This window comes from Hyperolius riggenbachi, chromosome 6 (assembly GCF_040937935.1).
Source record: "Hyperolius riggenbachi isolate aHypRig1 chromosome 6, aHypRig1.pri, whole genome shotgun sequence".
Taxonomy (NCBI): domain Eukaryota; kingdom Metazoa; phylum Chordata; class Amphibia; order Anura; family Hyperoliidae; genus Hyperolius; species Hyperolius riggenbachi.
The window spans coordinates 54,959,066-54,985,896 of record NC_090651.1 but is presented as its reverse complement, the minus strand read 5'-3'; the positions used below and the strand labels follow the sequence as shown (position 1 = coordinate 54,985,896).

Below are 26,831 nucleotides of genomic sequence, written 5' to 3'. Positions count from 1 at the left end.
CTCTTCTGTCTTTAAGTTAAATCTTCGATCCTTAAAATAACTCCACAGTTAAAGACAGGCTGTTAATTAACTGCATGTGAAAATAACTACAGAGGAGGTAAATTAACTACAGAAGAGGTAACTTAAAGAAAACCTGAACTGAAAATTAAAAGTCAAAATAAGCATACACAAGTCATACTTACCTTCCATGTAGCCTACTCCTCAGTGTCTTTCTCCTGTCCCGCAACCTATTTGTTCACTGTGATCAAGGGAATTTTCCGTCCTCCATTTTGAAAATGGCCATTACCCATAACCGCTTTCTGGTCAGCACACCGTTAAACTGTAACATCGCCCACTTGAGCCATAGGGAAACATGGACATTACCTGGTACATCAGTTTTCCTCTCAGCTATAACTGACAGCAACTGATATTTTACTGACAGCAACTGATATATTTCAGATCTGACAAAATATTGTCAGAAATGGAAGGGATTATTGTCAGAAGAAAATGGTGTCGGGAAAATCAAACACCTCCCCGTACCCAACAAAGAACTTCCAAGCATCTTAAGATCCATCCAGCATGCCGGATTGATCGTTTCCATTGATTTTGCCTGGAAATCGATTGAAACGACTGTCGGGCAGCCATGTGGCGGCACTGATCTCTCCCAGGTTTGATCACTATGATCAAATCTGTGGGATATCAATACTGTAAATCAAGTAATCTATAGGCACCTTAACTACAGAGGCGGTAACTTAAGGAATGAAGAGATAAGATAACTCTCTCACTGTGCGGTGGCAAGTTTTCTCTTGCCTAATTATCTCCAGCATGATCTTAGTGAATTGAGGCCATTGTCTCTACTTTTATGTAATTTTAATGTCACATGAAATTAAACTTCAGTTTTCTGTGAGGCTGTGAGGGTCCCACAAAGGTTGTCCATGCCTTATCTGAGCCTAGACCTGGCTGCAGATGTTCTCTCCTGATATTTTACTAAGTATTCAGTTAGTTTTACATAGCTCTAAAAGCATCTTTGCCATTTGAGGCAGGGAACACACTAGGCAAAAACGCTAGCAGTGCGGAAAACGCACATAATGCAAGTCAATGGGCCGTATGAAAAAACACATATACGTTCGTTCTGCAATGTGTGTTTTTTTTTTTTTAAACATGGGTTTTGTTGCATATTTTTCAAAAACGCATCAAAAGCACACATAATGAAAGTCAATGGTGATGCAGAGGTGTTGCGTTTTTAGTGCGCTTTGTATGCGTTTTGCATGCATTTTTATATGCGTTTTTCTTAAAAAAAACAAGTTTGATGATGTATTTCCACTTCCTGTTGATTTCCTAGTGATTTGCATAAAACGCATTAAAAAAAGGCATACAAAATGTTTTGTATATGCAAACGGATTAAAACACGAAAAACGCATGTGCGGTAAAAAAACAAAAACGCACGTAAAAACGCACAAACTCATATAAATCAAAATGCTATGTTTCTCACACTGCCAAGTGTGCACCCGGCCTAACAGTTTTAGTATCTAGTTATTTTCAGCAATGCCCTTAGTAGATAAACCACCTCTCCAACTAAACACCACACTCTATTTATTTTTGCTTTCTTGCATTTTCTCCTAAACTGCTGTTGCCTGGTAATACCTTACAGCGGTTTCAGGCTAGAGATTCAGATCAGTACAATTACATACAGTGGGTTGCAAATGTATTCGGCCCCCTTGAAGTTTTCCACATTTTGTCACATTACTGCCACAAACATGCATCAATTTTATTGGCATTCCACATGAAAGACCAATACAAAGTGGTGTACATGTGAGAAGTGGATCGAAAATCATACATTCCAAAAAATTTTTTACAGATAAATAACTGCAAAGTGGGGTGTGCATAATTATTCGGCCGCCGGAGTCAATACTTTGTAGAACCACCTTTTGCTGCAATTACAGATGCCAGTCTTTTAGGGTATGTCTCTACCAGCTTTGCACATCTAGAGAATGAAATCCTTGCCCATTCTTCTTTGCAAAACAGCTCCAGCTCAGTCAGATTAGATGGACAGCGTTTGTGAACAGCAGTTTTCAGATCTTGCCACAGCTTCTCGATTGGATTCAGGGCCGGCCCGCTCATGAGGCGGGGTGAAACCTTTGCCTCAGGCGGCAAACTTCTAAGGGCGGCACCCGCCCGGGGGGGGTGGGGGGGGGGGGGCGGCTGCCGAGCCGGAGGGGTAGCGGGCAGGTCGGGGGTATTGGGCCTAGCGGTGGGAAGGGGGGTCGGACCCCCCCCTCCCTCGCCTGGGTCCCCCGATCTGCGCTCCCCTCCAGCCTGTAATTAGGAAGCCGCTGCCAGATCGTAAGAGGCACGGGCGGGGAGGACTCACCTTTTCCGTGTTCCAGCGAGCGCTCCACTGACGTCACTTCCTGCATCACCGCCCACTGTATTGTAAGTGGACGGCGATGCAGAAAGTGACGTCAGTGGAGCGCACGATGGAACGCGGATAAGGTGAGTCCTCCCCGCCCGTGCCTCTTACAATCTGGCAGCAGCTTCCTAATTACAGGCTGGAGGGGAGCGCAGATCGGGGGACCCATCCCCAACGCTAGGCCCAATACCCCCGACCTGCCCGCTACCCCTCCGGCTCGGCGCCCGGCCCCCCCGCACCCATGGACGAGGGGGGGCGGCAGCAGCAGCAGCTCTCTCCTAAATTTGCCGCAGGCGGCAAAAAGTCTAGGGCCGGCCCTGATTGGATTTAGATCTGGACTTTGACTGGGCCATTCTAACACATGGATATGTTTTGTTTTAAACCATTCCATTGTTGCCCTGGCTTTATGTTTAGGGTCATTGTCCTGCTGGAAGGTGAACCTCCGCCCCAGTCTCAAGTCTTTTGCAGTCTCCAAGAGGTTTTTTTCCAAGTTTGCCCTGTATTTGGCTCCATCCATCTTCCCATCAACTCTGACCAGCTTCCCTGTCCCTGCTGAAGAGATGCACCCCCCAAGCATGATGCTGCCACCACCATATTTGACAGTGGGGATGGTGTGTTCAGAGTGATGTGCAGTGTTAGTTTTCTGCCACACATAGCGTTTTGCATTTTGGCCAAAAAGTTCCATTTTGGTCTCATCAGACCAGAGCACCTTCTTCCACATGGTTGCTGTGTCCCCCACATGGCTTGTGGCAAACTGCAAACGAGACTTCTTATGCTTTCTGTTAACAATGCCTTTCTTTTTGCCACTCTTCAATAAAGGCCAACTTTGTACAGTACATGACTAATAGTTGTCCTATGGACAGAGTCTCCCACATGAGCTGTAGATCTCTGCAGCTCGTCCAGAGTCACCATGGGCCTCTTGACTGCATTTCTGATCAGCGCTCTCCTTGTTCGGCCTGTGAGTTTAGGTGGACGGCTTTGTCTTGGTAGGTTTACAGTTGTGCCATACTCCTTCCATTTTTGAATGATCACTTGAACAGTGTTTCGTGTGATGTTTAATGCTTTGGAAATCTTTTTGTAGCCTAAGCCTGCTTTAAATTTCTCAATAACTTGATCCCTGACCTGTCTTGGACCTGTCTTGTGTGTTCTTTGGACTTCACGGTGTTGTTGCTCCCAATATTCTCTTAGACAACCTCTGAGGCCGTCACAGATCAGCTGTATTTGTACTGACATTAGATTACACACAGGTGCACTCTATTTAGTCATTAGCACTCCTCAGGCAATGTCTATAGGCAACTGACTGCACTCAGATCAAAGGGGGGGCGAATAATAATGCGCACAACACTTTGCAGTTATTTATTTGTAAAAAATGTTTGGAATCATGTATGATTTTCGTTCAACTTCTCATGTGTACACCACTTTGTGTTGGTCTTTCATGTTGAATTCCAATAAAATTGATTCATGGTTGTGGCAGTAATATGACAAAATGTGAAAAACTTCAAGGGGGCCGAATACTTTTGCAACCCACTGTAAGTAGATCAAGTATTTATCTACTTATATATGTGTTTCCCCCCCTGGCCTAGTATGGCTAATCCTCCTGCTTTAAAACAAAAGGTATGCACCAGTGATTCTGGATGTAAGCCTGGCTTCAGGGGCATAAAAAGATAATTTGCATATTCAGGAGTGATGCATCATGGGAAACCACAGTTGCTTACTTAAACAAGGCCGGATTTATACTTTATACGCTCCTAGTCCCAGTATGTTGGGGTCCCCTTACATGTGGAGCCACGCCCCACTTATTGCACGTGTTGCCCCCTGTTCCATGTTTAACCACTTGAGGACCGCAGTTTTAAACCCCCTAAAGACCAGGCTGTTTTTCTGTAAATAGGCCACTGCAGCTTTAAGGCCTCACTGCAAGGCCACACAACTCAGCACACAAGTGATTCCCCCCCCCCCCTTCCTTTTCTCCCCACCAACAGAGCTCTCTGTTGGTGGGGTCTGATCACTCTCTCAGTGTTTGTTTATTTTTTTATAAATATTTGTGTTTTTTTGTTTTTTTAATAAATTCTGCTATTTATTTATTTTCCCTAACTCCCTCCCTCCCCCCATCCAGCCAATGACGATGATCTGCTGTCATAGGCTTCAGCCTATGAGAGCCAATCGCTCTCATGTGTCCCAGGGGGACAGCCGTGTCACACGGCTGTCCCCAGTACAGCGCTGCCTTAGATCGCAGTGCTGTACTGCCTAATTACACGGTTTTGCCATCTAACAGTCTTTGAGCAGCGTTCGCCACTGGGAGACTGAAAGCAGAGATGCACACGCAGCGGCGCAAGCGATCTCCTGCAAGCCCCATTGAAAGCCGCTCACGCCAATCGACGTGGAGCGGTCAGCTAGTAGTTAACATCCATGAACTGCATCCCCTTTCTTTCATGTTCAGCTCTCATGAACATCAGCTTCCCCTTTTATTTTGTTGCTCCCCATTTGCAGTCTCCTCTTTCATATGAAGCAACCCCTATTTCACAACCACAACCAGCCTCAAGCTGCAGCCGCCAAAGGTGTGGGCCTTTGCGGCCTTTAAGGAAATCCGGCCCTGCCCTTAAAGCTGAATTATTGTAAATACCTTCTGTTTTAAGAAGGCAAATGACTCTCAGTGCTGTCTTTCACAGTTACAAAGACATGGTCTTATGAGGTAGAGTGCAGAAAAGCTTCGGAAGTGGGTTCAGGGTACATTACTCATGATTACAGTGGAGCATCATTGGAGTTTTTTAATAGTCTGAAGAATTAGAACTTCTCAGGTTTTTACTGCTGTCCTGATCTCCCCTGGAGAGATTTAAGCAAACAAATAAATTATGATATAATGAATTGTATGTGTAGTATGGATAATTAAGCAAAGAAAATAGTCTCATATTTTTATTTTTGGTTATATAGTTGTTTTTTTTCTCTAATATTTGCAATTTACACACTATACTCAGCATTCTAAATTATTTCACAGAGCAGGCTGATGAACTTTTGAACTTAACTCTGCAGAAAAACAAAATACAGTGACAGACACTTGAGATTATAAGCTTCAGAAGACTGAGCTCTCTGCAACTTTGAAAGTCGTGGAGCTCAGATAAGCTCTTTTGCATAGATAACACAACTGGAGTTTCTTAACTCTTCCTGTACTGGAAACAATATGAGACTCATATCTGTGCTGCTAATGTTTTATTTCTTAGCTGTACTACACATACAAATCATTATATCATCGGTTTATTTTCACTTCAGATTCCCTTTACCTTCCTGGCAGGGAGACACAATAGGAAGATAGGGGAAATTCCCATAAAAGGGCGAGGAGATCTCACTTTTGCCAGATGCCCCAGTGGTAGATTTATCCAAACCTCCTGTTCTACCCAGCTGTATTCAGGTTAATGGAAAGATCTCTGGGGAACCAGGGGCCACGCTTTTTTAACAGACTTTTCTGTACTTTTTGCAGCTTCTACGTTTGATCCATTTGGATCGAGTCCGAAACAGGCAGCTCAGGATTTACTCGGCTCCTTCCTCAGTGCTTCAAACACGACCGCAGGGGACCCATTTCTGCAAGCCACGAGAAGTCCTTCCCCTAGCCCAACGGTCCACGTGGATCCATTTAATATGGGTAACAGGCAGGATATGCAGTGACCCAAGGAGGGCTTACGCTACTAACCAGAGAGATGACACATTTGGGCTCACTTAAAGGGCAACTGTAGTGAGAAGAAAATGGAGGCTGCCAGATTTATTTACTTTTAAACAATACCAGTTGCCCGGCAGCCCTGCTGATCTATTTGGCTGCAGTAGTGTCTGAATAGCACCAGAAACAAGCATGCAGCTAATCTTGTCAGTTCTGACAATAATGTTCATAAACACCTGATCTGCATATGCTTGTTCAGGGTCTATGGCTAAAAGTATTAGAGACAGAGGATCAGCAGGACAGCCAGGCTACTTGTATTGCTTAAAGGGAAATAAATATGGCAGCCTCCATATCCCTCTCGCTTCAGTTGTCCTTTAAAATGCATTTGAAATTGGTCCACAAAAAGTATTGGCACTAAAATTCCAGCAAAATGGCGGTTTGTTGGATACTTTGGTATTCCTGGGACGTGTACAACTTTTTGCATTTGTGGACTAATTTTAGGTACTTTTAAAGATAGCCCACTGTGTCTTTTTAGCTTTATTAAAAATCTAGTTCAAGCTTGAATTTGAAATGCATATTGTGTAGAAAATATAACCTGTAATGTACCAAGTTTTGTGCACATAAACCATTTTTGCATCATTTTATTTTCTTTGTCCTGGATAGCTTGGTTGTAATTACTCACTTATAACAAAATAGCAGTGATAAATGGTTTCTTATTGCAGACAAGGTAGATGTGCGTGGAGCTTTTATAAACACACTGGGATAGGTTACATACTGTATTCCATAGCAGAATTGAAGCTGCAGTGCTGGCTGCAAAGAGCTAGAGCCCTTTTCTACTGGCAGCATTGTGATACGAAATTGAACCGGGCGTAATTTTGTGAAGTTCTGAAAAATGCAGGGACACCGTGATTATCACTGTTATGGACACTGACTATGCAGGGGTTGGGTTGTATACAGGCACTTCGATATAGCAGAGACTACTTTATTGCAACCTGAAAACAAGACACTTTCTGATTTGAAGACCTAGCTAACTAAACCAGCAGGTGACAAATACACTGCCTGTCAAAAAGGAAAAAAAAAAGTCAACCACTCTAATTTTTGTAATTTTTGTTGGCCTTCAGCTCTGAATATGGCATTTTGTGTGGCATAGTTTCGATAAGCTTCTGCAGTTTTGCAACATTTTATTCAAAAGTCAAACCACTGCACAAATTCTTCTTTAGCACATCCCACAGATTCTCAACGGGGTTAAGGTCTGGACTCTGTGGTGGTCAATCCATGTGTGAAAATAAATGACGTCTCATGCAACTCTTTCACAATCTGAGCTCTATGAATCCTGGCGTTGTCATCTCTGATTATGCCCATGCCATCAGGGAAGACATTTATTGATGGAATACCCTGGTCATTCAGTATATTCTGGTAGTCAGCTGACCTCAATCATCTACGCAGTAATTATCCAGAGGGAGGTTCTTGCCTTCGTATTTGCTTCCTTAAATTCAGATGGTGACCTTTTTTTTGGATGAGAAGGACAGGCAGTGTATTTATTTGCCATTTGTCATATTTTATCTTTTCTTTAAGCTTAAATCTATTGCTATAAACTACTGTAAAGAGGTACCCACACTTTTTCAGCTTGCAAGCTACTTTGAAAATTACAGATTGAAAATGATATACCGATTACCACAAGCTGCCAGTCAATAAAATGCATGCCATAGAATCCCCCTCAATAAGCCAAACAGAGCAGTGCTTGACCTATCACGCTCAGTGTCTGGAAGATTGTAACCAGCAGTAGTAGCACATGATGCTTCTAGAATGTATGGATCCTCATCTGTGCTTATCATAATCCTCTACACTAATGTGCAAAATGTCAGGACAGGATATCTCACTATGCTCATCCAGGTCAGAGGGACAGAGTACAATGTGTATATCTCTCAGGTGGGCGGTGTGGGGTCTATCCAGGAGTCCTTTGGGATCTACTGGTAGATCACGATCTACCTAATGGGCACCCCTGTTATAAATAGACCAATAACTGTTAATAACCTCATTATCTTGTCTCTCCAGCTCCTCCATCTGTATCTATCCAGCCGGATGTGTCTTCTGCGTGGGACTGGGGTGCTCCCGCTCAAGGTAAAACTCAAAGCTATTTTACTTGTCTCTGTTCATTCAGCTGCTCATGTAATTAGTCACTGAAGGGTTTCATGCAGGGCTTGTATGTTGTCACATTCCTGCCAAAGCGCAGAGAGACACAGGAGCGAATCGTGGTGCACAATAACACTGGCAGAGAGAACGAGAAATTCTCCATGCATGATTGGACTTCCTGTCCTCACTGCCAGCTGCTGGAAGCAGAGACAGGAGAAATGCAGAAGACTGACAAGAACGTCTCTTTGCTTTCTGCCCTTGATGCAGCCCAGTGTTCGTAAAACAAGAGACGCATTCTTGCTTAGCAGTCCTGAACTCAGAACTTCCTTTGTGCTAAAAGATAAGCGACAGCATAATAACCTTTAAAGAAAAACATTTGTTACAGCTGATACAAATCCTAAATATGAATCTGCAGTGTGTCTACTTCCTGCTTTTATAGAAGCAGAAATAACATCCTCTGTTTACAGATTAGCTTCTCTACCGAGGCAGCCAGCTGACACAACTGAGTCATCAAATTAAACTTGTGGTTACTTGAAGATGATGGGGAATTAGACAGGCTAAACTCTCTAAATACATACAGGGTGGATTTCTTTGTTTTCCTTCTGTCCTGTGCAAGAGGGCTGCTTTAAGGTGCCCATAGATTACTCGTTTTGCAGTATTGATATCCCACAGATTTGATCATAGTGATCAAACCTGGGAGAGATCAGTGAAGCCACATGGCTGTCCGACGTTCGTTTCAATCGATTTCCAGGCAAAATCAATGGAAACTATCAATCCGGCATGCTGGATGGATCTTAAGATGCTTGGAAGTTCTTTGTTGGATACGGGGCGGTGTTTGATTTTCCCGACAGACCCCCGGCCGGTGTCCCCCATGTAATGTGTACTGATCCTCTGCATATGTGACACCTAGAATGAGTATACAGATCAGGTGTTCTGACTGTTCTGAGTTCCACTCCGTGTCTATATTGGCTTCATGCTTGTCCCAGGAATGTGACTGAAGCCAGGGGATAAGCATGCTAACTAGGCAATTAGTAGTTATTGTAGAACCAGGTCCGCAATGGCAGATGTCCTAATCTGTTGGTAATAAGTCTACTTCTATTTCAATTATAAATACATAATATTTTAAAGAGGAACTGTCACAAAAATCTTAGAATTTAAAACACATGCATATAAGAAGTATGTTTCTTCCTTAGTAAAATGAGCCATAAATTACTGCTGGCATTTACAGTAAGTAGTAGAAATCTGACATTACTGTCAGGTTTTGGGCTAGTCAATCTCTCTATAGGGGATTCTCAGCATGGCCTTTATTATTTATAAAGACACTCCCTGAAAAAGATTTATACAAAAATGCTGGCCAGCCTCCCTGCTCACCATACACTTTTTTGGCAGTTGGACAGAGCAACTGCCATTCACTAAGTGCATTATGAAAATAAAGACATCCCTGTGAAACCCCCCTCCCCCCCATGAGGAGATGGGCTAGTCCAAAACCTGTTGGTTCTGTCAGATTTATACTACCTACTGTAAGTGACAGCAACATAGGAGAGAAGTAATTTATGGCTCATTATACTCTTGAAGAAATGTACTTCTTAATTGTATAAGTTTACGTATATTTTACATTTTAAGATTTTCACGACAGAGGTCCTTTAAGTACGCTGCTGGTCATTTTTATAAATGCTGTGTCTCTCCACAGGTGGTTTAGGATTAGGAAGTAGATCAGGTGCCACTACTCCTACTGGATCCCCACATGGCACTCCATTGCACCAGTCCAAGCCACAGAGCCTCGATCCATTTGCTGACATTGGAAACCTAGGAGGTAGGTGTGGGTGTAAAAAATGGGGAAAATGTTTCTGAGATCCAAAGTCTTTTCTTTAAGCCATCTCCACCTACAAGTAGTCTAGAAATTATGTTTTCAACACATGGTATGCATGTCCCTGGAGGTTCTTTAATTTGTCTTAGTTAATCCATTATAGAAAGTTTTTGAAAAAATAGGAAAAATTACCTAAAAACACCTGAACAAGTACTCATAGCTACGTAATTAAAAGCTATGAGGAATCTTTGAAAAGCATTTACGCACAATTACTGAATGTACCTAAGATATATTAATAAATTTAAGGGGTATTGGAGCTGATGTTCCCCTTAGTGTGGCTACGTGGCAAAAGAAATTTAAGTCCCGGAAATATCTGCTGGTAGAAGAATATCAGTAAAGTTACCAATATTCTACTATTCAGCAGTGGTAATTCCGACAGTAAACTATCGGCAAATATTATTATCGATATTTTACTACCCCTGAATCTATCCCTATTCTTACACGGGTCCCCACCGATGCCTAACTTTAACTGACCTCCCACTAATGTCTAATCTAATGTCTAATCTGAACTGTTCCCCATCCACCAACTCCTAACCAAACCCCCCAATCCCTTAAAACCGACCCCCACCCATGCTTAACCCTAACCAAACCCTCACATCAAAACCAGTAATATGTGCGCCAACCTTGCCGCTATATACAATAAATATAAGGTGCGTAGGAAGTTTGGACGCCTTATAGGCACCCTTGTTAATACAGTAGAGGCTTGGTTATCCTGCACCGATGAGGATTGGCTGATGCCAAGTAAGTGTGTTTTCTGTTTGCTCGAGACTCCATGTTAAAAATAGGCCTAGCTTACACAGTACTATACCCCACTCAGTATACATATTATGAACTCTGTATTAAATGTTAAAATACAGAAACTGAAAGTATATTAACCTTGGTGCTGTGGTACCCTGTCTTTAAAGTAGACTTTAATTGAAATAAAAATTGCCTAGTTACTTACCTGGGCTTCTTCCAGTCCCCTAAATGTGAATGGGAACACAAAAAAAAAACCAACAACCAGATACTTACCTAAGGAGAGGGAAGGCCCTTTGTCCTATAGAGTCTTCCCGCTCCTCTCTCGGTCCCCCTGCTCCAGCGCTGGATCCCCCGTAGCGGTATTCAACCAAATAGTCAAATACTGCTCTATCTGCCGCCGAGGCTTTGGAAGTCTGCGGGAGCCTGAGTGCTCCTGACGACGGGCGGCTCCATACTGCACACGCTTGAGCGCCCTCTCTCGCTCACTGCACTTACAGAGCCGCCCGTCTTCCAAAGCCTGCCACGGCGGAGGACTCAAATGGGGGAGGCAGCACTTAATGGAAGGGGATCATGAGAGAGGAACGGTAAGGTTCTATAGGACCTTCCCTCTCCTAAGGTAAGTATCTGGTTTATTTATAATTTTTTTTTGTATGATTCCCATTAGCTTAAAGTTTCCTTGGTCCCTCCCTGCCATCCTGCACTGCTCAGTTACCTCTGTGTCACCCTATCAATATTGGATGTACGGCCCTGTGCCGCACGCCTCCTATAACGTGCTCCTGCGGCCGGGAGTGTTCTAAGAAAAATTGCTACTGCACATGTGCAAAATGCCCACAGCAGCCAGGGAGTGCTAACTCAGAGGTGCAGTAACCTTTAGCTCTACTGTTTCTGCAATAAACAGAAATTTAAAATAATGGGTGTTGGGGCCGCCCACTATACTAACTGAGACTACAAAATGCCAAGCCTCCGTAGCCTACATTTACAACTGATATTAACATGGGTGCCTATAGGGTGCCCAAACTTTTATGGCACCTCCAGCATTCAAATTTCCTGTTTTCATGTAGGGAACCCTGCATTAGAAAAAGCTGGGGTTTAATTTAATATAGTGAGGAAAGTTTTAATGCTCCTGAAATGAGCTGAGGATGCAGTTCAGCCTGAGAAAAGAAAACCGTTAAATACATTTTGGGTTACTTGTTTGTAGCTGCACTTACACTTTAATATGGACACTTGGATGGCCTGGTTGCTGGGCTGTTGTGAGAAAATTGCCAGACGTATTGGCACTAGAGTAAGCTACTGTTGTTTTTTTAATCGTAGTACATTTTCTATCTTTGCAGGTGGCGCATCCTTTGCAAGCAAGCCCACAACGCCCACGGGTTGCGGAGGCACATTTCCACCAGTAGGGTCACCACAGAAGCCGTCTCCACAGCATGGCTGGCAGCCTAATTCAGGATACAACTGGCAGGGTCATTCCAAGCCACCACAGAATGCTCCTCACTCCTCACCCCAAAACAGACCAAACTACAATGTCAGCTTTGCCGCGACGGGCGGGGCACACAATGACAAAGGAAAGCAGGCTGCTGCTCCTGGTGAGTCCATGCAGAGCGCATGAGGATACTGCTTCTCTGTTACATTCCTTGCTGTCCCGTGTCTGCTGTGTAGCTGACAACGCATTCTGTTGCTATGCGGGGAAGCAGAGGGATGACAGAGCTGCCTGTGCATGATGTTATGTGGCAGGCGGAGGGAACTGCATTTTCAAAGAAGTTGGCCGCCAGTCGGATGAGTAGATCTACCGGGCAGTTTGCTGGGAGATCAGGGGCTGATGTACACAAGCTTAATAATCTGCCGAACTGGACATTATCGGCCGTTTCAGCTGACTTTAGTCAAGCGTATCTACGAGCCTTAAAGGATACATTAGGAAATTTTTTAAAATATTAGATTCCCTAACCTAGGGCTCCCTCCGGCCTCTGGAAGCCCAGGGGCTTCTCCGCAGCTCCGATCCAAGCCCGGTCTCGCCGGGTCATCTCCATAGCAACCACCAGCTACACACATGTGCAGAGGCTGCCAACCTGGCTGGGTCAGCAGCTGCTACAGAGGGGAGACCAGCTTGGAGCGGAGCTGCGGCAAGGGACACATAGGCTTCCATGGGCTGGAGGAAGCCCCAGGCAGGACCCCTTTCCACTGGTGAATGGGATCCGAAGGGTTGCGACTCGGCTACGCATCACTTCCGCTCCCATTCGCAGATGCGACCGTGCACTCCGCATAACCACCAGGCAACGGAAACCGTTCCATTGCTGTGCATTGGTTTCAGTTTCGGCCACGGTGCGATCTATGTAGCCACATGGCACTGCGTGTAGTGGAAACAGGTCCTAAGTAAATCTAATTTATTTCTTTTTTAGAATTCCCAGATGCATCCTGTAAGACTGATGTTAATCCTTTACTTGTCCGATCTGTTTAAAGCAGTACTGAAGTGAACCTGGAAAAATAAGATACTTCTCTCTTATGGAGAAGGAAGCCTCTGGATCCCATAGAGCAGTGGTCTTCAAACTAAGGGCCCGCCCCGCCGAATGCAGCCCCTGATGCTTTTTCACTGGCCTCCAAACACAAAATGTATAACGTATAGATGTGGCCCACTGCACCTTTAAATATTGGTGGCCCACATATAGAATAGCAGTGCTAGCACCACCCATCCACATACTGTGGAAGCCAGCGAGCAGTAATTTGCTGGCTTCCAATTCTGCATCAGGTGACAGTGCTGTCCAACTGGAGGGCAGGTTATCACCTGGGTATGCTTCACTGTCTGGTGCACAAAGACGTTCTTCAGGCGCAGCATGACTGAATGGCTGCTGCTGGGGGTTCTCCTCTGGGCATGATTGGGGGGGAATCAATACCTAGATTTAAAGTGAATGGGAACCGTTCTGTTAAAAAAAAAAATCCAGATACTTAAGAAGAGGGAGGGCTCTGGGTCCTAATGAGCCCTCCCTCTCCTCTCCTGGTGCCCTTGGTGCTGCGCTGTCCCCGGGAGCAGTATTTGACTAATTTGGTCAAATACTGCTCCTTCCGCCAGAAGAAGGGGACTTCGGAAAGTCTTTGGGAACCCGAGTGCTCTTGAAGAGGGGCAGCTCCACACTGCGCATGCGCGAGTGCCCTCTCTCGCACACTCGCGCATGCGCAGTATGAAGCCACCTGTCTTTGGGAGGACGGCTCCCGAAGTCCCCCGTGGTGGGGGATTGAAATGGGGGAGCCAGGGCTCCTCCGGGAGAGGAGAGGGAAGGCTCATTTGGACCCAGAGCTTTCCCTCTCCTTAGGAAAGTATCTGTTTTTTTATTTTTACAGCAGTTCCCATTGGCTTTAATGTAATATTTTTTTAACATCATTTTATGTATGTTCCAGCCCCTCAGCAGTCTGAAATTTGTTGACCCGGCCCTTGACCGAAAAAGTTTGGGGACCCCTGCCATAGAGCCTTCTCGGTTCTCTCACTATGCCCTCAGTCCACCACTGCGTTGTCCCTCGTAAAAGTTATTCAACCAACTGTTGAATACGCCTTAGAGAGTCCTTGTGAAGGCTTCGAGTATTTCTAAGATGAGTGGCTCTGTACTGCACGCGCAAATACACCCTAACACATGCTAAGCACAGAGCTGCTCATCTTTCGAGTGCAGGGCCGGATTACCAACCAGGCAACAAAAGCAGTCGCTTGGGGCCCCATTCAGAGTCAAAGGGGCCCCATCAGCACATAAACCAGCAGTGCAGTAACTATGGAAAGATGCATATCATTTTAAAGCTCTCTTTCTCCTCTTTCCAATGATATATAAATGGTCACCCTATGCCTTTTAGTTTTCAATATTTTTGCGATCAAAATCGCAGCCACGGCTATTTCGATTGCGAAAATAGCGAAAACTAAAAGGCGTAGGGTGGCAGTTTATCTATCATTGGAAAGAGGAGAAAGAGAGCTTCAAAATGATATGCATCTTCCCATAGTTACATTGTATTACACAGGACGACTTTTCTCCAAAGTCGGCAGCTCGATTCAGCACAATGCAATGAAATATAAGGAACCCAGGGGGATATAATTACAAACATCATGCTGGTAGGTGTGAGGATGTAATTAATTAGTTGTGGGTATGCTTAAAGGCAAACCCACAGGCACTGCTCAGAGTCCCTTTAAGGGCTCTGCCTCTGACACAGGAGACCAGGGTTCGAATCTTGGCTCTGCCTGTTCAGTAAGCCAGCACCTATTCAGTAGGAGACCTTAGGCAAGTCTCTCTAACACTGCTACTGCCTATAGGGCGCGTCCTAGTGGCTGCAGCTCTGGCGCTTTGAGTCCGCCAGGAGAAAAGCACGATATAAATGTTATTTGTCTTGTCTTGTCAAATGATGCCGCGCGCTGCTGATTGTCTTCAGAGCCAGGCTCTCCTCCTAGGTCCCCCTCCTGCTACTGTGCGCTCTGCCGCCGCCCACTCCTCCCTCCCCTCCCACAGAGAACCACAGCTGCAGCAAGAATGATAGCAGCAGATGGCAAACGCTCACTCACCTATTCATGATCCAAGCGATAGAGATCCCGTCATCTGAAACCCATCTATCTTTTGTACAGTGCAGCCGCTCGCTCTGAACTTCCTGATTCTCAGATCAGACAGGAAGTAGTAATAGTAGTAGTAACAGAGCGGCAGCACTCTAGAGGAGACAAATGGGCTCCGGATGACGGGACCTTTATTGCTTGGATCGCAATAGGTGAATGTGAGTCACCTGGTGCTGTCATTCTCCCCCGCTGCGGCTGCCTTCTCTTCTGGACTATCGTATTCACTGGGATGGAGGCTGCATGTTAGCTGTCTAATTTGGGAGGAAATCGGTTGTTCGGTGGTGGGGGTGGTTATGTAATTCTGTCTGGGGAACGGCTTCCGGTTTGGCGGTGTCCAGAGCTTTCTGCTATTGCCAGGCTGGAGATGCAGGGGGAAAGTGCTGCTGCTGTGATACCTGGCGCCCTCTTCAGAGGGGTGCCCCAGCCCTTGAGTGCAAATGTCCCAGCCATTCATCTCTCACTCTGAATTTTGCCGCTGCTATTCCCTGCATTGTGCACCCACAGAGGAAAGCGAGCTGTTGCCCATAGCAACCAGTAGCTCGGCTGCCCCGGTGTGTGCGGCATGTTGCTGTGCAGCTGCATCTTCTGATTCTACTGTATTACGACATGATGGGGGCCCAAATCAGTTACTTTGCTTAGGGCCCCATTTAGCCTTAATCCGGCTCTGTTCGAGTGTTATATAAATTATAATAATAAAGTGTTGGGTTGTTGCAGAAACAAAACAGAAGCCTACGTCTGACAACTGTGAAGACTTGCTCTCCAGGGGTTTAACGCTCTTAAGGAAAAGAAAACAAAACAAAAGTTTGCTTTCTTAGAACAGAAAGAATTTGCGATAATTCAGGTTGGAGTGAGCTTGAGATGTCTCCCAGGGCATCACTGCTGAAGATATGCAAATTAACCATTGTTGCCCTTAGAAGCTAAATACACCTCCAGAACCGCTGGAATGCAATTATGTGTCAGCTTGTTAATTTGTACAGAGCCATAATAATCCAATTTGCATACCGACTGTTTCGGGTTGTTTGATCCTCATCAGTGCATGGCATGGATTAATTTGGCTCTATGGAGTAGGGCTTGTAACACTGAGAGGTACAGACTAACCAGCAAGCTCATGGTGAACCAGAACTCATTGGAGTGTGTGAGGGGCTACAATGGTCCTAAAAGCCCCCTTGCTAAAATGCTATGGAAAACAAAAGTTTGCTTTCTTAGAACAGAAAGAATTTGCAATAATTCAGGTTGGAGTGAGCTTGAGATGTCTCCCAATGCATCACTGCTGATTATATGCAAATTAACCATTGTTGCCCTTAGAAGCTAAACACACCTCCAAAACCGCTGGAATGCAATGATGTGTCATCTTGTTAATTTGTACAGAACCATAATAATCCAACATGCATAGAGACTGTTTTGGATTTTTTGATCCTCATCAGTGCATGGCATGGATTAATTTGGCTCTATGGAGTAAGGCTTGTATATAAATTATAATAATAATAAAGTGTTGGGTTGTTGCAGAACCAAAACAGAAGCCTACATCTGACAACTTTGAAGACTTGCTCTCCAGTCAGGGGTTTAACGCTCATAAGGAAAGGAAGGGACCCAGAACTATTGCTGAAATGAGGAAAGAAGAGATGTCAAAAGAGATGGACCCCGAGAAACTAAAGGTGAGATTTAAAGAATGTAGATTGGAGCGTTGAGGTGCCTACATTGCTGGGCTGCACAGATGCGTGTGGAGGAGAGGAGACGGAGACGCGTGATGTCACACATTTGGCGGAGGTGAGGCATGAACAATGGGATCGGCTGTCGCTGGGTGAGTTGATCTGCAGGGCGGATCATTTGAAGGTTGGGGGTCGCGAGCCAGTGTACACAAGCCTGATTATCGCCTGAATCGGTCATTATCGGCTTCCTCAGACAACTTAAAGCCAATGGGTACCACATTAAAAATAAAAAAGTCAGATACTCACCTAAGGAGAGGGAAGGCTCGGTCTTATGAGCCTTCCCTCTCCTCTCCCGGTGCCCTCGGTGCTGCGCTGGCTCCTCCGTTCGCGTCCGGCGCCGCAGGGACTTCGGAGGTCTTCGGGAGCACTCGGGCTTCCGAAGACGGGCCACTCTATACTACGCACGCGCGAGTGCGTCATAGAGGGCGCTCGCGCATGCGTAGTATGGAGCGGCCCGTCTTCGGGAGCCCGAGTGCTCCCGAAAGCTCCTTTCGGCATGCGGAAGTGGCAGTATTTGACCGAACTGGTCAAATACTGCTACGGGGGATCCTGCGCGGGACCGGGCACCGGGAGAGGAGAGGGAAGGCTCATTAGGACCGAGCATTCCCTCTCCTTAGGTGAGTATCCGACTTTTTTTATTTTTTAAATGGTAAACATTCACTTTAAGTCAGGTGTGAGTATGAGCCTTTACTGGAACTTGGCTGATGCTCGATAACTGTGCTTTCTGTTTTATTCAGACTAAAAACAGGCCTAGCTTATACTGTACAGTACTATATACTGTATATATACCTCTATGTACTCTACATATACTCTCTGTGCTCTATATACATACCATGAACTCTGTATTAAATGTTAAAATACTGTAACTGAAAGTATATTAGCCTTGGTGGCGAATCCACAAACAGCCTAAGAAGTTTCGCCATACCCACGGCAAGAATGATCGCTCCAACTGACATCGTGTAACTATCTTTTAAGAAAAAACGTAAACAACGGTTACAGATGGCCAATGCACGATGATGCCCGTACATTTTGCAAGAGAGATAAAATTTATCAATTCGTTGAGCATCCCCATGTGTACAGATCTTTAAACGATCTTTCCGCTAAAGTGTACACAACTTCCCCTGCATCCTTCTTTGATTATCGCTACCATCATTCGCAATCAACTTGCAGTCTGTTGCTATTGTTCACATCCTAAAGATTTGGTGTTAAGGACATGGAAACTTCGTTTATCGGCTGTTTTCAGTGGTTCAGTCTTCATGTGGGTACTTAGCTTAAAGGTGCCCACTAATGATACAATCTTGATTGTACAATTTTACCAAATCTATGTAGTAGAAGAGAAGACTGAGTAAATATATTTGAATATATACCGTACTTTCAATAGGTAGTCCCTCATATTAAATAGAAGTTGTAAGAATAAATAGTCAAGATTTTATCATTAGTGGGTAACTTAACCTCCTTGCCGTTCTGATTCCTGCGGCCGTGGGAACGTTTTTTTGCATTTTTTTTTTATCATGTAGCTAGCCTAGTGCTAGCTACATGATGCCCCCCTCCCTGCGGCGTCCCACCCACCCCTCTGATCGCCGCCGGCGCACTCGCCCATAAGGAAATCCCGTTCTGAACGGTATATCCTTTAGGGCTTCCCCCATTGCCACGGCGACGATCGTGATGACGTCATCGACGTCGTGACGTCAGCGGAAGTCCTGATCCACCCTTCAGCGCTGCCTGGCACTGATTGGCCAGGCTGCGCATGGGGTCTCGGCGGGGGGGCCCTTTAACGCGGCGAATCGGCGGCGAGCGGCGGCGATCGCAGGTAACACGCAGCAAGCAAAGTGCTTGCTGCGTGAATTTAAAAAAAATGATGTAAATCGGCCCAGCAGGGCCAGAGCAATCCTCCGCGGTGGGTTACCCCGAGCTCAGCTCTGGATAACCGGCAAGGAGGTTAAAGGACAACTGAAGTGAGAGGGAGGTTGCCATACTTATTTTCTTTTAAGCAATACAAGTTAACTGGCTATCCTACTGATCCTCTGCCTCTAATATTTTTAGCCGTAGACCCTGAACAAGCATGCAGCAGATCAGGTGTTTCTGACATTATTGGCACATCTGACAAGATTAGCTGCATGCTTGTTTCTGGTGCTATTCAGACACTACTGCAGCCAAATAGATCAGCAGTTTGTAGTAGTTACAGAGGCGCCAACAGAATAAAAATTAATAGTCTATTAAAACCAAATAAAAAATTGGGGGACCGGTGTGGATCAGTTTCCCCAATATATATGACACAATCACCATATATGGTATCCAAAAAAACATGTATTTATAATCAGTACGCCACATAAAATTATGCAATGCGTTTCGCGTGATCCAAGCCTGATTCCTCAGGCAAATACAAGAGCAGGAGTAACTCCGAGGTTGTGCAGATAAGTGCAGCGCCTATCTGCACAACCTCGGAGTTACTCCTGCTCTTGTATTTTCCTGAGGAAGCGAGCTTGGGACCCGCGAAATGTGTTGCATAATTTTATGTGGAGTACTGATTATAAATATATATATTTCTGGATACCATATATGGTGATTGTGTCATATATATTGGGGAGACTGATCCACCCCGGTCCCCCAATTTTTTATTTGGTTTTAATAGACTACTAATTTTTATTCTGTTGGCGCCTCTGTAACTACTACAAATATCATTATCCACCTGGTGGATGGGTGTGTACACCCTTATTTTTTTTCTACGGAGAGCGACTTCTTAGCCTGAGTGGGGACAGGCTTAATATCCCCATATGCGATTGGAATGGTTGCCTGAGGTCGGCAACCCAGACTTGTGAGTATATCTGCTGTACAAATTGAAGATTACCTTATATTGACAATAATACACTATTGGGGGCTCTCGATTGTTCTTTCTTTTTGTCTTTCTAAATAGATCAGCAGGGCTGCCAAGAAACTGGTATTGCTTAAAATGAGAGATAAGAGCGCAGCGGAGCGGGCAGTCTTACCATTCCTCCTCGTACCGGACATCTCTTGCTTCCATCTACTTCTTGTGATGTCACAGGAAGCGGAGAAGAGCCAGAGATGCCCGGTACGCGAGGAGGAATGGTAAGACTGCCCGCTGCGCTCTTATCTCTCCATACAGGGGGACACTGGGGGGCACATTCGGAGGGAGGGAGGGACAATCTTATCCCAGACCCGCATCCCACACACCACAGCCGCCGGCTGGCGCCTCGATCCCTTTTTTCACCTCCACACCCATGGGCACCCTCACCCTTCTCCCCACCATTTTTTTATATATAATTGCAGATTTTCATATATATATATATATATATATATATATATATATATATATATATATATATATATATATATATATATATATATATATATATATAATATTTATATTATATTATTATGATTGACTAGGGGTGTGTCAGGGGTGTGGCTTAAGTGTCCCGGTTTCTCATCTCAAAAAGTTGGGAGGTATGGACAATCCATTAACGGGCTTTGCGCAGGTGGAGGGGGTAGTCTCTGGATTATCCAGGGACTTCCCTCTCCTGAGGTAAATACCCAGTTGGGGCACTTTTTCCCCAATATAGTACTGTATATATAGCATTGAGACATCAATGCTGAGAATCAACATACAGGAAGTGGAAATGGAGCCTGGAATTTTAATCTGGGTGTTTTTTATTTTCTTTGTAGATTTTGGACTGGATTGAAGGAAAAGAGCGGAACATCCGAGCCCTGCTCTCTACAATGCACACGGTACTCTGGGAGGGGGAGACAAAATGGAAGCCAGTTGGCATGGCAGACTTGGTCACACCAGAACAAGTGAAGAAAGTGTATCGCAAAGCTGTACTGGTGGTACACCCGGACAAAGTAAGTCAAATGATGTAACAAAGCCTACATGATCCTAAAGTTACGTAAACTGTTTAACCAACTTTTTGTATAGTTGCTGTTAGGGATGGTCAATGAGGTGCAAATCATTTCAAGTTGATGCAGCGTTATGCAGATTTTGTATACAAATTTATGCAGCTTGAACATGAATCAATCAAATCCTGCTGAGGTAAAATTCGATTGATCCAGTTTCAAGATGCATAAATTTGCAAACAAAATTTGCATAATCATGCATCAACTGGAAATTATTTGCATCTCATTGACCATCCCTAGTTGCCATATACACACTAGGTGAAACTCGTCCGAGGCGGCCAATAAGGACTGGCTCTGCCGATAACCGAGCGTGTGTACAGCCGCCCCTGACCCTGCTTAGCCAGGGATCCATCCTGATGCATCACTCCTTCCGAGCGACGGCAGAGAGCATTGTCTTCACCACTTATCCTGCCTGCCGCGTGACATCACTCCCGTGCCACTCTACCTTCCATGCCACTCTATGCTTCGGCCACAAGGTCAGCTGGGAGCAGGGAGAGCAGAATGACAGCGTTAATTCTTATTCCCCGGGCTGGCATCTGGCGCTATGTGGCCCAGCACCATGCGCCCAGATGGCCTGATCCCCGAGCCCATTGCATAGAGCAGAACACTCCAGTCGAGTGAGCGATTGGGTCTCGATCGGCAACGGACAACATTTAATTAATTTGATGTGTATTCCGCTTTAGGTCTCATTCCTGCTTTACGTGTGCGGATTTCGGCAGCGCATATGGTGTGTGACACACAAGAACGGCAGAAGTGCATAGACAGCACTTCTGCAGTTCAGATCATATACACTGTGCAGCAGTGCGATGCACTATCAGGAAATGCATGCATCAGCAGCGCATGGCATATCGGCACAGATGGGGGGTGGGGGGGAACAACACAATTTTGAAAGATGTCATGCTGAAATTGATTGAAAATCTGTGTGCAGTGTGTGGAGTGCCAAGTGGAAACAGAGGGAGAAAGGGAGCCCAATGCTCAATATGTCACTTAATTTATAGAAGAAAATCCTGATAGGATATATACTCACAAAGGTGGGTTGCATGGGGGGCAGCCAATCACACAGAGCAGGTGGAGAACACAAGCCCGTCTCCACTCGAGCACCTCCAGGAGTAGCTGGACGTAGGGTGGTCGCACTCTATAGAAAAAAAAGAAACAGTACCTATAGTGGTAATACCACTGTGGACTATGACTTCCCCTTTCTAAGAAGAGGCGGGGGAGTAGCTTAGCACATCAAAGGTAAAGAGGCACTCCGTGGGAATAAAACGTATAAACTTTATTATTGCTTGAAACTTTAAGAAAGTGAAAAGCAATATAAAATCGAAAAAGAATAAGAGGTGGCTTGCCTCTCAGAGCTCCTAGTTCAAAGGCTGAAATTTTGCGGCACTTTTATTGGCCTAATGAATTGGGCATGTACCCTTGAAACATGTTGCCAGTGCAAAATTAATAGATTCTTTTTTTTTTCATAAACTGTTTGTTTTGTCTGAGAAGTAAGCCACCTCTTATTCTTTTCGATTTCATATTACTTTTAACTTAGTTTTATTCCCACTGGGCGCCTTTTCACCTTTGATGTCCTAGTGTGTGGAGCAATTTGAGCAGACAGACCCCTCTCTGATCATGTAATTATCGGAGAGGGATCTGTTGGCCATATTGATCAGTGTATGGCCATACCCTTACACCTGTTGATCTGTGCTTTCAAAATTAAATCTATTAAAAATCTATTTGCAATGTGGGTCAGGCATAGGTCTCTCTTTGATCTATCTATTTTTTGGCCACAACGGGCGGCCATCGGCCAGTGTATAGTCACCTTTACCAAGCAAATTATCAGCCTTGTTGCCCCTTGTAGTATTAGTAATTTCCCTGGAACTGGAGAGCTTTGTGAATTAGATAAAGGGAGAACTTCATCAGCTGCCAGACCAGCCATGCAGATGAATAATTCAGAGCTGTTGATTACAGTTCTCTTTCATACCTGTTACACACCACTGTAATGTTATGAGGAGACCTCCGTCGTCTCATCTAAGATGACTAGAGCGAGCAGCTGCTGCTAACTCAATGCCAGGAAAAATTGCTTTTGTTATGGATAATGGGGAATTGTGGTTAAAACCTTTTTTGGGTGTTTTTGTCGCAATTCAGGAAGATTTTTTTTCATCTCTTGGGTCTGAGAAACTGCGTGGACCTCTGCAGTGTTAAAGTAAACTAAGCGCAATTTTTAGCACACAAGGTATCTCAATAGCACATTAAAAATGCATGCCCTGTGTAACAATGTGGCTTATTAAAAAAAAAAAACTTAAATTTTACCTCTTCTTTTTACATTTAGAAGTTTAGCAGAGACTTTTAAGGTGCCCATACACTCGTCAGATTGGCAGCAGATAGATAAGAAATGCATCTGATGATCTATCTGATGTGTTTTTAGAACATTTTTTACCAAGATAGAATTCCAATAGATTTCAGTTTGAAATCTATTGAAATTCGATCTGATGGCATTTTTTTGCCATCAGATTTCCATTAAGGCCAATGCAAAATGATAAGCAATCTCATCAGATCGACCTAGATTTTCTACCCTGCCAGTTCGATGGAAATCCATCGAAATCGGCCATCGATCGATTGATCGGGATCGATCGGTCGGCCAGAAAATCGGCTGAGTGTATGGGCCCCTTTACTCTAGTTCCGAGGCCTGCCCAACTGCAGGAATTTCAGGCAGATAAGGACTGATGTAATTATTTTATTGCACACATTAGCAGAAAGCAAATGAAAGCTTTCATTAGTGGAGGTGGGGTGGAGAGATAGGAGACTATGCTTCAAAGAGAAGTCACAGATGCTATCTTCACACCTTCCCCTGGATACATAATGGGCAGCTAGAAGAGGAGGGGGGAATATGGCAGCTCCTGTAGCTATTAGAGACCAGGGCACACTGCAGAAAAAAAAGTGGCACTTGGTTCCCTTAATTGTGAGACCTGGTGATCCCAGAAACAGGAAATGAAGCCAGAAACAGGAAATGAAGGGATGGCAATACAAACTTGATGAGGGTTTATATGCTTCCTCAAAGTACAAAAAGCTAATGTTCCTATTGGAGAAAACTGCAAGTTGTATTGCAGGCTTCAGGCCCAAAGTTCAAGGAAAGCTTGTATGGCATATGCTTAAATACAAACTGGCCTGAATATAAACCAAGCCAAATTATGTGAGGATATAAGGGTTCTTCTCTGTCTGTCTAGTCTATGTCTTGCACAGAGCATATAAGTGTTCTTCTCTGTCTGTCTAGTCTATGTCTTGCACAGAGCATATAAGTGTTCTTCTCTGTCTGTCTAGTCTATGTCTTGCACAGTGGATATATGGGTTCTTCTCTGTCTGTCTAGTCTATGTCTTGCACAGTGGATATATGGGTTCTTCTCTGTCTGTCTAGTCTATGTCTTGCACAGAGCATATAAGCGTTCTTCTCTGTCTGTCTAGTCTATGTTTTGCACAGTCGATAAAATTGTGCACAGTGGATAAAAGGGTGCTTCTCTGTCTGTCTAGTCTATGTCTTGCACAGTAGATATAATGGTGCACAGAGGTTATAAGGGCTGGAACCCACAAGAGCGGTTTTGTGAGCATTTCTGGAGCGATTTTGCAAAAACGCTCAGCTAATGTTAATGGATGGGGCAACTTCCACTGGAGCGTTTGCGATTCCTCAAATCGCAAACGCAGGATATGCAGCATTTTGGGAGCATTAGCGCTTCAATGTAAAGTATATAAACGCTGGCTTAATCGCTCATTAAAACCTGCATGGAGCGATTTTGCTAGCGTTTTAACCTTACCACACACTGTAACAAAATTAAAATTTATTGAAAGGACCAATCAGACTTTAAAATGCTAATCGCTAATCGCTACACAATCGCTGGCAAATTGATACACTTTGTAAAATCACTTCCTAAAATGCTCATGAAACCGCTGACAAACTGCTCATGCAAAATGCTAGCGCTTGCGATTAGCGATAGCGTTTTGCAGTGGGTTCCAGGCCTAAGGGTGCTTTTCTGTCTGTAGCCTGTGTTTTGTACAGTGGCTATAAGGTTTCTTCTCATTTCAGGCCACCGGACAGCCATATGAGCAATATGCAAAGATGATTTTCATGGAGCTAAACGATGCCTGGTCAGAATTTGACAACCAAGGACAGAAACCATTATACTAACCATCGATTTGCAGAACCTGCCCGTAGCTTCCGTCTAGTAAAAGATCCATCCAAGACCGTGAAGATATCTTTGGTTTTTTTTATTTTTATTTTTCTTTCAGCCATCGGAGAACAGTCTTCATTCTGTTTCATCAGTTTGGGGAAGGCGTGACTTTGCTAAAATTCCCCCCTTTCAGAATGACCAATTTGCACTCTTCTTGTAGCAGTAAATATTGTCATCTCCTTATTCCTTCCTGATGTTTTACCTATTTATATATTTATTTATTTATACATAAGTTCAAATGTAAAAATTCCTCTGGAGTTAAAACAACTAACTTTTAAAGAGTAAGCTAAGCGTACTAGGAATGTTATAGAACACGTCCCCTGTTCTTGAACCCCATTGTTGTGCCTGTAATGGTTTGTTTTAGCCTACCGTATTTTTCGCCTTACAAGACACACTTTTTCGCCCCCAAAAGTGTGGAAAAAGGTCCCTGCGATTCTTGGATCGATTTCCCAAAAAGTTTAAATGCGCGTACGCATTTTCGTGTGCGAGTACACGTTTACGCGGTTGCAATTCGAAAATGCATTGAAAAGGAGCGTTTTTTTTTGGTGCGTCTTATAAGGCGAAAAATAGGGTACTTTATTACAGCTTTCTTGTGATGATCTAGTGGCGTGGTATTAGTCAGTAGGGATAGTCAATGAGATGCAAATAATTTTGAGTTGATGCAGCATTATGCAAATTTTTGGATGCAAATTTATGCAGCTTTAAAATGAACCAATCAAATCCTGCTATGGTAAAACTTGATTGGACCATTTTTCAAGCTGCATACATTTGCACATGAAATTTGCATAATCCTGCTTCAACTCCAAATTATTTGCATCTCATTGACCATCCCTATTAGTCAGAAGTTAGAGGGATCTTTCCCAGCCACATATGTTTTTCCACAGCTATGCCACAGCTCGCAGTCTCAAGGTGCGTACACACATGCGACTATAGTCGTTTGAAACGATCGTTCCCCGATCATTTCAAACGACGATCGATTAAAAAAAAGCAGCCAACGACCATTAAGTCTAACGATGGACGAGCTAGATCGTTAAAAACGAACGATCTAGCTTGGCGGATTTTTTCCAACGACGATCGTTTGCAAAAGTAGTACATTGTTGGAAACTGTCGTTCGTACTAGGCTTGACATGCGCATTTCGCTATTTCTCCATGGAACTTTTCATTTTTATGCGCAAGCGCAATAGTTGCTTTGCGTGATGTAACGTTCGTTCTAATGATCAGATCGTTACAAACATTTAAAAGCTAACTTTACTTAGGTCGTTCTTTCCTCAATTAAGTTTGTTCGTTGTTCACAACGAACGATCGTTGTCGCATGTGTGTACGTAGCTTTAGTCCCCAGAGATCGATTGAAGACCAATCAGTGTTGTCTGCAATCAGGTGACCACTACAGTCTCTGTAATTAGCCAATTTTAGTGACCAAAGGTTATTTTTTTTGTTTTGTTTTTTTTAATGAAACAGCTTTTTCCTGGTCACTTACATCACTAGTAATCCATGGCATGACTATATCAAAATGTTTACTTGCCAAGCTATTATGCTGCTGGTCTGCATTTAAAACTGAGCTGCTGACCTCGACCAAGTAGGCAGATGCAGTCATCTGATTACATTTTAAATCTACTGGCTGCATACTGCAGTGTGTAATGTGTGTAATCAGCTATTACTAAA

The 26,831-nt window shown here is 44.2% G+C and overlaps 1 protein-coding gene across 5 annotated transcripts in view; it reads left to right on the top strand.

Moving 5' to 3' along the window:
* DNAJC6 (DnaJ heat shock protein family (Hsp40) member C6) overlaps positions 1-25,352 on the top strand; it is a 119,609-nt gene extending 94,257 nt beyond the window's left edge. For 4 of the 5 annotated variants that reach the window (XM_068239300.1, XM_068239299.1, XM_068239303.1 and 1 more), the window contains 7 exons: positions 5,862-6,023; positions 8,091-8,156; positions 9,859-9,981; positions 12,105-12,356; positions 16,850-16,998; positions 20,737-20,913; positions 25,025-25,352. In XM_068239300.1, coding sequence (XP_068095401.1) covers positions 5,862-6,023; positions 8,091-8,156; positions 9,859-9,981; positions 12,105-12,356; positions 16,850-16,998; positions 20,737-20,913; positions 25,025-25,126 — 1,031 coding nt within the window. In that variant the 3' untranslated portion in view covers positions 25,127-25,352. The remainder of the gene's footprint in view (positions 1-5,861; positions 6,024-8,090; positions 8,157-9,858; positions 9,982-12,104; positions 12,357-16,849; positions 16,999-20,736; positions 20,914-25,024) is intronic. The other variant, XM_068239301.1, reaches the window with a different exon arrangement.
* Positions 25,353-26,831: the final 1,479 nt, after the last annotated feature.